We start from the raw sequence: 11,979 nt of genomic DNA, 5'->3' as shown, positions 1-11,979 counted from the left end.
CTAAGCACTTGAGGCCCACAATCTTCCATGAACCCCGTGCAGCTCAGAGGAGTGCTGACCATCGTCACGAGCAGCCTGTGGCCGAGGGACCGGCCATGGCCTGTGGGGTGAGGGGGTACCTCCTCGGGGAAGTCCTCCCAGGCTGGGCTCAGCACACACCTGTAGCTCCTGCCCACCTGGCCGCCCTCGCTCTCTCCTCACCCAGGGATGGCCGCCATGCTGGGCCGAAACCACAGCTCCGTGTCCGAATTCATCCTCGTGGGCTTCTCCACCTTCCCAAGGCATCTCCTGCCCGTCTTCTTCCTGCTGTTCCTGCTCATGTACCTGTTCACGCTGCTGGGGAACCTGCTCATCATGGCCACAGTCTGGAGTGAGCGCAGCCTGCACACGCCCATGTACCTCTTCCTGTGCGCCCTGTCCACCTCCGAGATCCTCTACACCTTGGCCATCACCCCGCGCCTGCTGGCCGACCTGCTCTCCACCCGCCGCACCATCACCTGGGCGGCCTGTGCCAGCCAGATGTTTTTCTCCTTCACGTTCGGCTTCACCCACTCCTTCCTGCTCACCGTCATGGGCTACGACCGCTACGTGGCCATCTGCCACCCCCTGCGCTACAATATGCTCATGAGCCCCCGCGGCTGTGCCTGCCTGGTGGCCTGGTCCTGGGTAGGTGGCTCGGTCACGGGGCTGGTGGTGACCATGGCCGTTTTCCACCTCACCTTCTGTGGACCCAATGAGATCCACCATTTTTTATGTCATGTGCCCCCTCTCTTGAAGCTGGCCTGTGGAACTGATGTACCAGTAGTGGCCAAGGGCATGGGGCTGGTGTGCATCATGGCCCTGCTGGGCTGCTGTCTCCTCATCCTCCTCTCCTACGCCTTCATCGTGGCCGCCATCTTGAGGATCCCCTCAGCTGAGGGCCGGCACAAAGCCTTCTCCACCTGTGCGTCCCACCTCACTGTGGTCATTGTGCACTATGGCTTTGCCTCTGTCGTCTACCTCAAGCCCAAGGGTCCCCAGTCTCTGGAAAGAGACACCCTGATGGCCATCACCTACACGGTCCTCACCCCCTTCCTCAGCCCCATCATCTTCAGTCTCAGGAACAAGGAGCTGAAGACTGCCATGACCAAGACCTTCCTCAGCAAACTCCATCCCTCCAGCATCTAAGTGGCCAGTGTGGAGGCAGTTTTTGAAGAAGGGGAAGGATGACCATACCCTCATCTGTACAGTGGGCTTAACAATGCTTACCTAGTGAGAATGGTATAGATTTGTGTGATGACACCCATGGCAGAGCAGGTACTAATAAATGTGAACTTTTCCTCTTCTTCCTCCCTTGGTTTGTGTCTTGGATATTAATTTTATTTTATAATTAAACAGCATTACTGAGATATAGTCCATGTGCCGTATAATTCATCTATTTAAAGCACTCGATTCAGTTGGTTTTAGTATATTCACAGTTATGCGATCCTCACCATGATTAATTAGAAACATTTTTTTGTCACCCAAAAGAGAAATTCATTCCCATTCAGTCACTCCCCATTTCCTCCCCAACCCCCTTAACCCCCAGCCCTAGGAAAGCACTTTTTTTCAAAAAAATATGTATTTTTAAAATTTTTAATTGCAGTAGAGTTGCCACACAGTGTTACCTTGGTTTCAATTATACAACATATGCTCAGCCAACTGTATACATCTGTCATCACACAATGCTGTTACAACACCATTGACACATTCCCTATGTTGTACCTTTCATCCCCGGGACTCACTCATCTACTTTGCCTGTTCTGGACATTTCCTACAAATGGGAGTATATGTTAGGGGATGTTTTTGACTGAGTTCTTTCACTTGGCATAATGTCAAGTTTCTTCCATGTTGTAGAATGTATCAGAACCTCATTCCTTTTTATAAAAAAATTTTTAATGTTTATTTTTGAGAGAGAGACAGAGAGAGTACGAGTTAGGGAGGGACAGAGAGAGAGGGAGACACAGAATCTGAAGCAGGCTCCGGGCTCTGATCTGTCAGCACAGAACTCCATACAGGGCTTGAACTCACTAACCATGAGATTGTGACCTGAGCCGAAGTCATATGCTTACTGACTGAGCCACCCAGGAGCCCCATCTTTTTTTTTTATATTTATTTATTTTTTTGACAGAGAAAGAGAGACAGAGAGAGAGAGAAAGACAGAGGGCGAGTGGGGCAGGGGCAGAGAGAGAGGGAGACACAGAATCTGAAGGAGGCTCCAGGCTCTGAGCCATCAGCACAGAGCCCAACGCGGGGCTCGAAGTCATGGACTTGGAGATCATGACCTGAGCTGAAGTCGGACCCTTAACCAACTGAGCCACCCAGGCGCCCCAGAACCTCATTCCTCTTTATTGCCAGACACTATTCCATTGTGTGGACATACTGGACTTCGTGTGTCTGTTCATTGCTTGGTGAACATCTCAGGGTTTCTACTTTTGCTATTTTGAATATTGCCACTATGAATGTTTGTGTACAAGGTTTTTGCTTGAATATATAGTTTCGTACTATTGCGTATATACCAAGGAGTGGGTTTTCTGGATGCAATGGTACCTCTATGTTTAATTATGAAGAATGTTCCAGACTCTTTTCCAAAGTGGCTGCACCATTCTGTATCCTCACCAGCAGTGCAGAAGGGTTCAAACGTCTCCACATCTTTGCCAGCACTGGCTATTATCTGTCCTGTTCATCGTAGCTATCTCTGTGCTGTGAAGTTTATCTCTTGGTGGTTCTGACTTGCATTTCCCTAATGAGTAATCACGTTGTGCATCTCATCACATGCTTGGTGCCCATTTCTGTGTGTTTTTGGAGAAATGCCCTTGATACTTCACCCAGTTTTAAAATCGGGTTGTTTGTCTCTTTGTTAAGTTGTGGCTAATTGTTTAGAGTTTCTGGTTACAAGGCCCTTAGCAGATCTGTGAGTTTCGAATATTGTCTCGCATTCTGACTTGTCTTTTCACGAACCTGTTGGTATTCTTTGCAGGACAGAAGATTTTAATTCTGATGACATCCAATCTATGCATTTTCTTTTGTTGCTTACGCTTTTGGTGTTATGTCTACGAAACTATTGCTTAGTCCAAGGTCGCAGAGATTCACAGCTATGTTGCCCTCTAAGAACATTATAATTTCAGTTCTTACATTTAAGTCTTTGGTCCACGTGGAGTTAATTTTTGAACATAGTGTGAAGTAGGGGTGAATGTTAGTTTTGGCTGGGTTCATCTCCTTGAAAATGACCATGTCTGTGAACTTCCATTGGTTGTCCATACCTGTGGTTCTATAAGGATGTGGGGAAAGGGAAGTCACCCCACGCATATGTGTGGGATTGAATTAGCAAACAGTAGCATTATTTCTGGCTCTTGGGCTGCTGTCACTGATGCTGGTCTAGCAATGGTAACAGTAATAGTCACTATATGAATATATACTATGTATTGAGCATTATGCTATATTCATTATTTTTGTATTTTTTTAATTTTTTTTTTTTGAGAGAGAGCATGTCCGCGAGTGGGAGAGGGGCAGAGAGGGCAGGGGGACAGAGGATCCAAAGTTGGCTCTGTGCTGACAACAGAGAGCTTTTTTTCAGGGCTTGAACTCACAAAACCTTGAAAATCATGACCTGAGCCGAAAGTTGGACGCTCAACCGACTGAACCACCCTAATTCCCCTATATTGAGTACTTTTAAGATAGCATTTCTTTACTCCTAAAAACCTGAAAATGGGGGGGGGGGGAGGAAGGCAATTTGTGCCAACAAAAAATGCCTTATTATTTATAATTTCCTGCTGCCTTTGAAGTCATAGGAATAAACTTATTTCTAAATGGAGCACTAGGTGTGAAGATGCAGGGCAAGAGAGGGCAGGGGAGGGGAATGGAGGGGAAAGAGAGAGAGAGACAGAGAGAGAGAGAGGTTTCTTTCTGTACATTAGCAGTGGAACAGAGAGAGGAAGCCAGGCAAGGCAAGGAAAGAAGCGGTGGCTTCACCTGATGAGGCTGTGGGCTCTGCTGGGTGGGGAAAAGAGTGGGAGAGAGAAGACCCTATTGTTGGTAGTGATGGTATCTTTGGGGAAAGAGACAGCCGATGGCTCAGAGCCTGGACACGAACGTGGTGCAGAGAACACAGGTGTTAGGTTTTAGACAGTTTCCACGTGACATCGACTATAAGGCTTCTTCCTTACCTGCCCACGAATGTGTGGCATTGTCATGACCTTGCTGAGCTGCACTGGTCTGCTGAATGCACCTTGGTCAGATCTGACTTCAAAGTGGACCCAGGAGGAACCAGGCTTGCTGCCTTGGGAGTCTATTGTTCCTCCCCCTGGGTCACCCTGATGTGGAGCGGAGCAAACAAACGCGAGGGGCCATCACCACGCGACAGGTAGAATTCCCTCTAACGAGCTGGCTGTTTGCTACAGGCAAGGAAACCAAGGAAGAGAGAAAATACGTAGATGGTATTTCCAACGTGCCACTGACACTCTCTCTGATCTACCCACTCTTACTCAGGGAGCTTCAAAAATCAGCACAGCAATACCTATCTCTCTGGTTCCCATTTCCTGAAATGAATCTTCTCTCACATTTTACTTTCTATCTGCACTTTGAACATTTTGTTTTCCTTTCACGCAGGGTACCCATTTCTCCCTGATTTTTTACTGGCGAAATGTCTAGTTGGCTTGGTAATGTGCCAAAGGTTAGCGGCATGTGATCTCGTTGACAGCTCACCCCCCTTTATATTGATTCCGTTGGATTTTTCCACTACAGTGGACTGGGAAATGCGTGAGGAGGAATTTAGACATGGAACTGTGGTGTAGCCCCAGCATGGCGGCCGTCCCTCTGGGGAAGGAGGGAAGAAAGCTCAGTGGACATCACTCAGGGTCTCCATGGAGCCCAGCCTGGAAGGACTTCCTCGAGGGGCTCCCTCAACCCCCCAGGCCATGGCCAGTCCCTTGGCCATATGCTGTTCATGATAATGGTCTGTGCTTCACAGAGCTGCTTGGGGTTTATGTAAGATCATGCCCCTCAAGTGCTTAGTAGACGGGTCCTGGTGCATAGTAAGAATTCAAAATAATAATAATTATTCTTATGACTACTATTTAAAATCCAAGTGGAAGGAGCTCAGGGTCTCTGTGCAGCCACATCTGGGTTGAGTCCCACTTCAGAGCTTGTCAGTACCTATAGTCCTTTTTCTAAGTAAGAATGGAAAAATAAAGAAAAAACCCAAGTCTAGTCTTTTGTTAAAAAAAATTATGCTAGGATCTTTAAAAAGTTGAATTGGGGGGTGCCTGGGTGACTCACTCGGTTAAGCATCCGACTTCGGCTCAGGTCATGATCTCGCAGTCCATGAGTTCAAGCCCCGTGTTGGGCTTTGTGCTGACAGCTCAGAGCCAGGAGCCTGTTTCAGATCCTGTGTCTCCCTCTCTCTCTGCCCCTCCCCTGATCGTGCTCTATCTCTGTCTCTCAAAAATAAATAAACGTTAAAAAAAATTTTTTTAAAGTTGAACTGGAACAATCTGGTGCTGGTTGACGTTCCATTTTTGAAAGGATATTGTAAATCTTACAATCACTATGTCCTGTATGCTACATCAACTCTGAGCTGTGTGCAAGCTTAGTAAGAATTGTGTGGTGGCTTTCCACTTTTTATACAAAACTCTACCATGTTATCCACATGAGTTAAATAAATTTGTGTAGTTTTTAAAACAGTGCTCCTAGGGGTGCCTGGGTGGCTCAGTCAGTTAAGTGTCTGACCCTTGATTTTTGGCTCAGGTCGTGACATCAGAGTTTGTGAATTTGAGCCCCACATCAGCTCTGTGCTGACAGTGTGGAGGCTGCTTGGGATTCTCTCTCTTTCCCTCTCTCTCTGCACCTCCCACCTTGCTCTCTCTCTCTCTCTCTCTTTGAAAATAAATAAATAAACTTAAAAAAAGAACAGTACTTCCCCAAAACTCCAAACCAATGTTGGGTTGGTTCCTTATTTCTTCCTATAATAAATATCTTCATATGAATCAATAACATAATGTAATATGATATTATATGTTATGTTGCATTACATTTTTAAAAATTATTATTGTACAATATATTATATAACATTATATAATATACATAACAGATAATGTATTATATATAATATCACATTAATATATAATCATATATATTATAAAAATATATACTGTGTTTTTATTATATGATATATTAATGATTACATATTATCATTGCTTATAAAATTAAATTTATATTACATTTTATATGTAACATAAGTATATGCATTCATATGAAAAATACTATAATTTATTAATATTAAAAGCATGTAATAATAATATACAATTATAAAATTTAATTATATTAAATTTTATACATAACATAAGTATATACATTATGTATGAAAAATACTATGCTTTATTAATATTAAAAGTGTGTAATAATATAAAAATAATAAAATAATAATAATATATAAAATACATAATAAATTATTTAATATATTCTTACATCAAATATATTTTTATTTTTTATGTTATCATGTCATGTAATTATGTTAATTATATTTATATATGGAAATATAATATATATTATACAATATATGAAATATATACTATATTATATATTATGTTAATATATGCCATATTAATATAGTATATTATATACTGTGTTGACATTTGCCATATAATATTGTATATTATATATATTATATACAATATCACAGTATAAAATATATATAGTTCAATACATATTGTATTTTATAAAATGGAACAACACAATTATAGCATACTATAATCTATAATGTATTGTAATCGCACTAGAACATTAGTTACTCACAAGATTGAGTTTTCCAGGCAGTTAACATATATTTATTTAGAACCTACTGTGTGCCAAGCATGGTGGAGCTGTGATGGTGTCCAGACAGAGTCCCTGCCCCCAGGAGCTTGCATCCTAGTGGGGAGGTTAACCGGGGAAAGGAGAACCAATGTGTGCTGTCCTGTATGGCAATCCTGCTAAGTGCAAATAACTCATACAAACTACCCTGCAGTGCACACACAAGGTCTCTGCACCACGTGCCAGTGCTAAGAGCATCAAGAGCCGAGGGTTTACCTCCCCCCCCCAGCAAACTTAGCAAAATCCCGCACACTCTGTGGAAATAAATGACCCTTGTACACAGGAACAGTCATAGCCACACACAAAGCTGGGCTCCCCCTGCACCCGCCCGCCCCAGGCCCAGAGGTCTGCAAGCACTGGGCACAATGAGGTGTGTGAGCAGGCCTGCGTCCTTCGGGGGATCCGGGGAGGGATGTGTCTCCTGCTTTCCCAGCTTCGAGGGCACCACGCATCCCCTGGCTCGTGGTTCCTGCCTCAGCTACTCCGATTCCTCCTTCCGGTGTCACATCCCCTGCTGCTCCCTGTCTCTGGCCCCTCCTGCCCCCTTGTCTAAGGACACTTGCAATTATAGCAGCCCATCTGGGTGATGAGGGTAATCCCCCTGTCTCAGATCTTAACTGCATCTCATCTGCACACTCCCTCTTGCTGGGTAAGGGAACGCAGCCACAGGCTCTGGAGAAGCACATCTTAGGAATGGTGGGGGCATCCGTCAGTAACACCGATAATGAGCAAAATAATGAATGGAACCCCAAAACTGCCATAGCCGGTTTTGCCAAGCACTCGTTGTCAGTGTTCATGAGACAAAGTGTCTCATAAACTCCTCTGGAGTCCGTGTTTCCCGCTGGCTGTGTGAAAGGGGTGTGTGCCTAGGGCTGCACCTGCCCTCCTTCCCTGAAAGTGGTCTCTTCCTTCTAATGACAGCTTTCTCCTCTAGGTCACGACCTCACTTCTCTCTGCAGACACCTGAGAGGTGGGTTCCTGATCACCAACTGCACACACGTGTACATTGTGGCCTGGGACAAATTATCCATCAGATTTGCATTTTCTGCATTTCAAAAATATGAATAGGCATAGACGTGAGTCATATCTAAATGTGGAGAAAGAATAATTTGGGAGTCTGAAGAATGAATGCGTCAGAAACCCTTCACACAACATTGGGCAAACAGCAGGCACTCATATGTGACGACAACCCTCCTTAGGTTTATTATTATGAAGCATCCTCTGCCTGCAACTCAAATATCTGGCTACAGTTTAAGTAAGAATTTACACCAACAGAAGACCCCCTTATGGATCCTCAGACATATGATTTCCCAAACCCCAGCATGGGAGTCAGACAGACCTAAAGTTGCATGTAACCCCTTCCTTCACATGTTGTGTGACCTTCACCAACATTTCTCATCTGCCTGAAGGGGTACCCACACCCTTGGCCTTTCTTTGTGCCATCTTGAGATAGCACTGTACCCTCTAACACATCCCGCAGATAGATTCAAGTAAATATGGGAATGAGAAATCTATGTTTTATTGAAAGTAATTGGGGAAAAATGGAAAAGGATTTCCATAAGATGCCAGATAGCAACACCCTTTTGACATTTTGTGTGTTCTTATCCAAGCACTGAACCCTCTCCTCCCCTCTCTCTCTTCCTCTCCCTTCCTCCCTTCCTCTGTCTCTTCCTCTTTCCCTTCACTTCACATTCTGACATCCTTCACTCAACACAGATCAAGGTAGAAAATATCCCTTAGACTCTATCCCTTACAAAGGCAGAAGCAATTATACACAGTCAACCAGCTTCTTGGAGAGAAATAGTTTATTTACTTTTTGTACATTTTTATATTAAGGGGTATATAAAACACTGGACCCAGTGTCTGAAATAAAAGCCCCCATTCTGGTGGCATTTTTTATTATGCTTACTTTTGTTTATCCTTATGATAGAGAAAGGAAAGTCTTCCCCTGATCCTCCATTCAAGAAAAACCATGGGCATCAGTGCCCGACACATCCATGTGAATCTCCCTCCAAACCATAGCTAGATAGCACATTCTTAAACAGAATGGGATGGAGTTCATCACATGGGGTCTTAAACAAGAGATCATCATTGTTAGAACCTATGCAAGAAAGGCACAAACAACTTGGAAAAAGCAAATACGCAGCATGTATACAACACCTATTGACCCATCCAACAATACTTTCTCAGTATTTTCTTACATTGAATCCCTACATCAGTCTTATGGAGATGGACCTTATCATCCCCAGCCCTACTGTCATTTTCCCCACCACCAACTGGCCATCAGGAGCTTAGGGGACTGAATTTTCTCTGGAAGCGTTTCTTTATGGCATTCTTGAGCTCCTTATTTCTGAGGCTGAAAATGATTGGGCTGAGAAAGGGGGTGAAGACTATATAGGTGGTGGCCATCAGGGTGTTACTGTCCATAGAATGGGGGCCCTTGGGCTTGAGGTAGATAATGGAGGCAAAACTGTAGTGCACAATGACCACCGTGAGGTGGGACACACATGTGGAGAAGGTCTTGTGTCTGCCCTCAGCAGAGGGGATCCGCAATATGGCGGCCACGATGAAGACATAGGAGAGGACGATGAGGAATAAACAGCCCATCAGAGCTGAGACACACACCAGGATCACAGCCAAGGTGACGGAGGCTGTTTCTTTCCCACAGGCCAATTTCAAGAGGGAAAACACATGGCATAGAAAATGGTGGATCACATTAGACCCACAGAAGGTGAGGTGAAAAACTATCAGGGTCGACATCATCCCTATGACTGAGCCACCGGCCCAGGACCAGGACACAAGGTGGGCACAGCCACGGGGGCTCATGAGCACATGGTAGCGCAGGGGGTGGCAGATGGCCACGTAGCGGTCGTAGCCCATGATCATGAGCAGGAAGGAGTGGGTGAAGCCAAACGTGAAGGAGAAAAACATCTGGCTGGCACAGGCTGCCCAGGTGATGGTGCGGTGGGTGAAGAGCATGTCAACCAGCATGCGAGGGGTGATGGCAACGGTGAACAGAATCTCGGAGGTGGACAGGGCGCACAGGAAGAGGTACATGGGCGTGTGCAGGCTGCGCTCGCTCCAGACTGTGGCCATGATGAGCAGGTTCCCCAACAGCGTGAACAGGTACATGAGCAGGTACAGCAGGAAGAAAGCAGGCAGGAGATGCTGTGGGAAGTTAGAGAATCCCACGAGGATGAACTCAGTCACCATGCTATAGTTCTGACCAGGCACGGGTGCTGCATCTGGTGAGATCAGAAGAGGAATGAAGGTGACCATCATGACAATCATGAGTCTATACAGCAATATATGAAATGGGGAGACTATAGATGCAGTATGTTAGGATTGGGAAAGTGACCCGGATACTCACTCGTTCTGCTGTTCTTTAGCATGGAACTGAAAGTCATGAGCGGTGCTATAAATAAGAACAAGAAAGAAGGTATGTACGGATGGGAAGGAAAGAGACATGCTCCTTCACCCAGAAAAAGTAAAGAATGAAGACATAAGGTACCACAGCAATAGAGAGCACAGTCTGCAGAAGACAAGATTGGCTCGCAACACTCAGTATTTCTCACAGAATTACTCCAGCAGTAATCATTCAAAGCATAAGCTTTAAGCAAAACTAAGATAACATTCCCAACGGTGACACAAACTATAAAGACACGGCTCGCCAACATTGTGGTCTGGTGATTTCTTAACACTCAAGAAAATGTGAGACTCTGATGGGTTCCTGTTTGGGTGCAGTACAACTCTCTGTTTTCACCATATTAGAAATTAACACTGAGATTGTCTGAAAATATGTAGTATGGATACATTCATGGGACACCTGAAGGTTCAGTCAGTTAATGGTCTGACCCTTGATTTCTGCCCAGGTCATGATCTCACAGTCGTGAGATCAAGCCCCATGTTGGCATCAATACTGAGCATTGAGTCTGCTTATGATATCCTCTCTCTCTCTCTACCCACCCCCACTTGCACATGTTCTCTCTCTTCTCCCTAGAAAAAAAGAAGGAAGGAAGGAAGGAAGGAAAGAGGGAAGGAAGAAGGAAGGGCGGTAGGGAGGGAAGGTGGGAGAGAGGAAAGAAAGAAAGAAAGAAAGGTCAACCTGTTCAAACTGCAATATAAGTCAAACTGTCAATATAAGTAACATATTTTTAGGAAAGTAAGTACATTTACAAAATTAACATTTAGTGAGAAGAGTGGCTTTAAAAAAACATTTTAACAAATTTGGAGACCAATTGATGCTCATTCTGCTTCTTCATTCAGCCTGTGGCAACATGTTGTTTTAGTCGAGCATATGATGAAAATACATCCTCACCTTCATTGGAAAAGTAAGCACCTGATGGTCCCCCAGAAAGGGTCTCCGGGACCCCAGGGTCCTCATATCACACTTTGAAAACTTCTGTTGTACGATATCTAGGAACTAATCAAACACAAGCAATACCTCCAGATTCAGAAATGTTAACCATTAGTAAAAATGTCGATGGCTATCTGAATACACGAAGGACAATCACTCTCTCGGGTGGATGAGCGAATATGGTGATGATTACATCATCAGTATACCTGCATATTCGGCTACAGTGAATCAAATGTACATTTGATAAAAGTTTCCTTAAGTTCCTTCTGGAAAATAAAGTCAGTGCAAAACCATACCAGTCTTCTAAAAAAATGGGTTAACTAGGAGAGAAATGCCCTGGCAGGTGTGGAGACCCATGATAGACATGATACACATCATTGTCATTTTCAAGTGTGACCCTGGAGCAGCCACAGACACCGATCAAGTTGGCTACATACCTCAGAAAGTACCCCAGCGTGATTCAAAACTTGATACAGGTGGGAGCACAAATCCAAGAGAAAAGATGGATGGTTTAGGAGTCCGTGGTGGGAACACTGGCCCTTTTATGAAGCAAAGCAAATCTGAATTTCTGCCTAAGGTCATACACACGAGTGGAATCCAGGTGGATTCAAGACTTAAATATGAAACACAATGCCCTGAAGGTAGTAGGAGAAGGTGTCGGAAAATACTTCTGTTGATGTAGGAGTGGAGAAGGACTTCTTAAACAAACTTCAGAAGCACAAACATGAGGTGGTTTTGAAAGACATGAAAACATC

At 44.5% G+C, this 11,979-nt stretch overlaps 2 protein-coding genes across 2 annotated transcripts; one reads left to right on the top strand and one right to left on the bottom strand.

Annotated features, from left to right (window-relative positions):
- The first annotated feature begins 207 nt into the window (after positions 1-207).
- LOC102958273 (olfactory receptor 10H1-like) lies at positions 208-1,167 on the top strand. Its single transcript, XM_007088623.2, has one exon. It carries the CDS (start codon positions 208-210, stop codon positions 1,165-1,167), a length of 960 nt encoding a protein of 319 aa, XP_007088685.2.
- A 7,983-nt stretch (positions 1,168-9,150) lies between these two features.
- LOC102957991 (olfactory receptor 10H3-like) lies at positions 9,151-10,095 on the bottom strand. The gene has a single exon (XM_007088622.2). The coding sequence runs from the start codon at positions 10,078-10,080 to the stop codon at positions 9,151-9,153; it is 930 nt and encodes a 309-aa protein (XP_007088684.2). The 5' UTR covers positions 10,081-10,095.
- Between the last annotated feature and the right edge of the window lie 1,884 nt (positions 10,096-11,979).

Source organism: Panthera tigris, chromosome A2 (genome assembly GCF_018350195.1).
Source record: "Panthera tigris isolate Pti1 chromosome A2, P.tigris_Pti1_mat1.1, whole genome shotgun sequence".
NCBI classification, from domain to species: domain Eukaryota; kingdom Metazoa; phylum Chordata; class Mammalia; order Carnivora; family Felidae; genus Panthera; species Panthera tigris.
This window is presented reverse-complemented; position numbering and strand designations above follow the sequence as displayed.

Coding starts and splice junctions, on each gene's coding strand:
- LOC102958273 (XM_007088623.2), top strand. CDS start 208: ATGGCCGCCATGCTGGGCCGAAACCACAGCTCCGTGTCCGAATTCATC.
- LOC102957991 (XM_007088622.2), bottom strand. CDS start 10,080: ATGGTGACTGAGTTCATCCTCGTGGGATTCTCTAACTTCCCACAGCAT.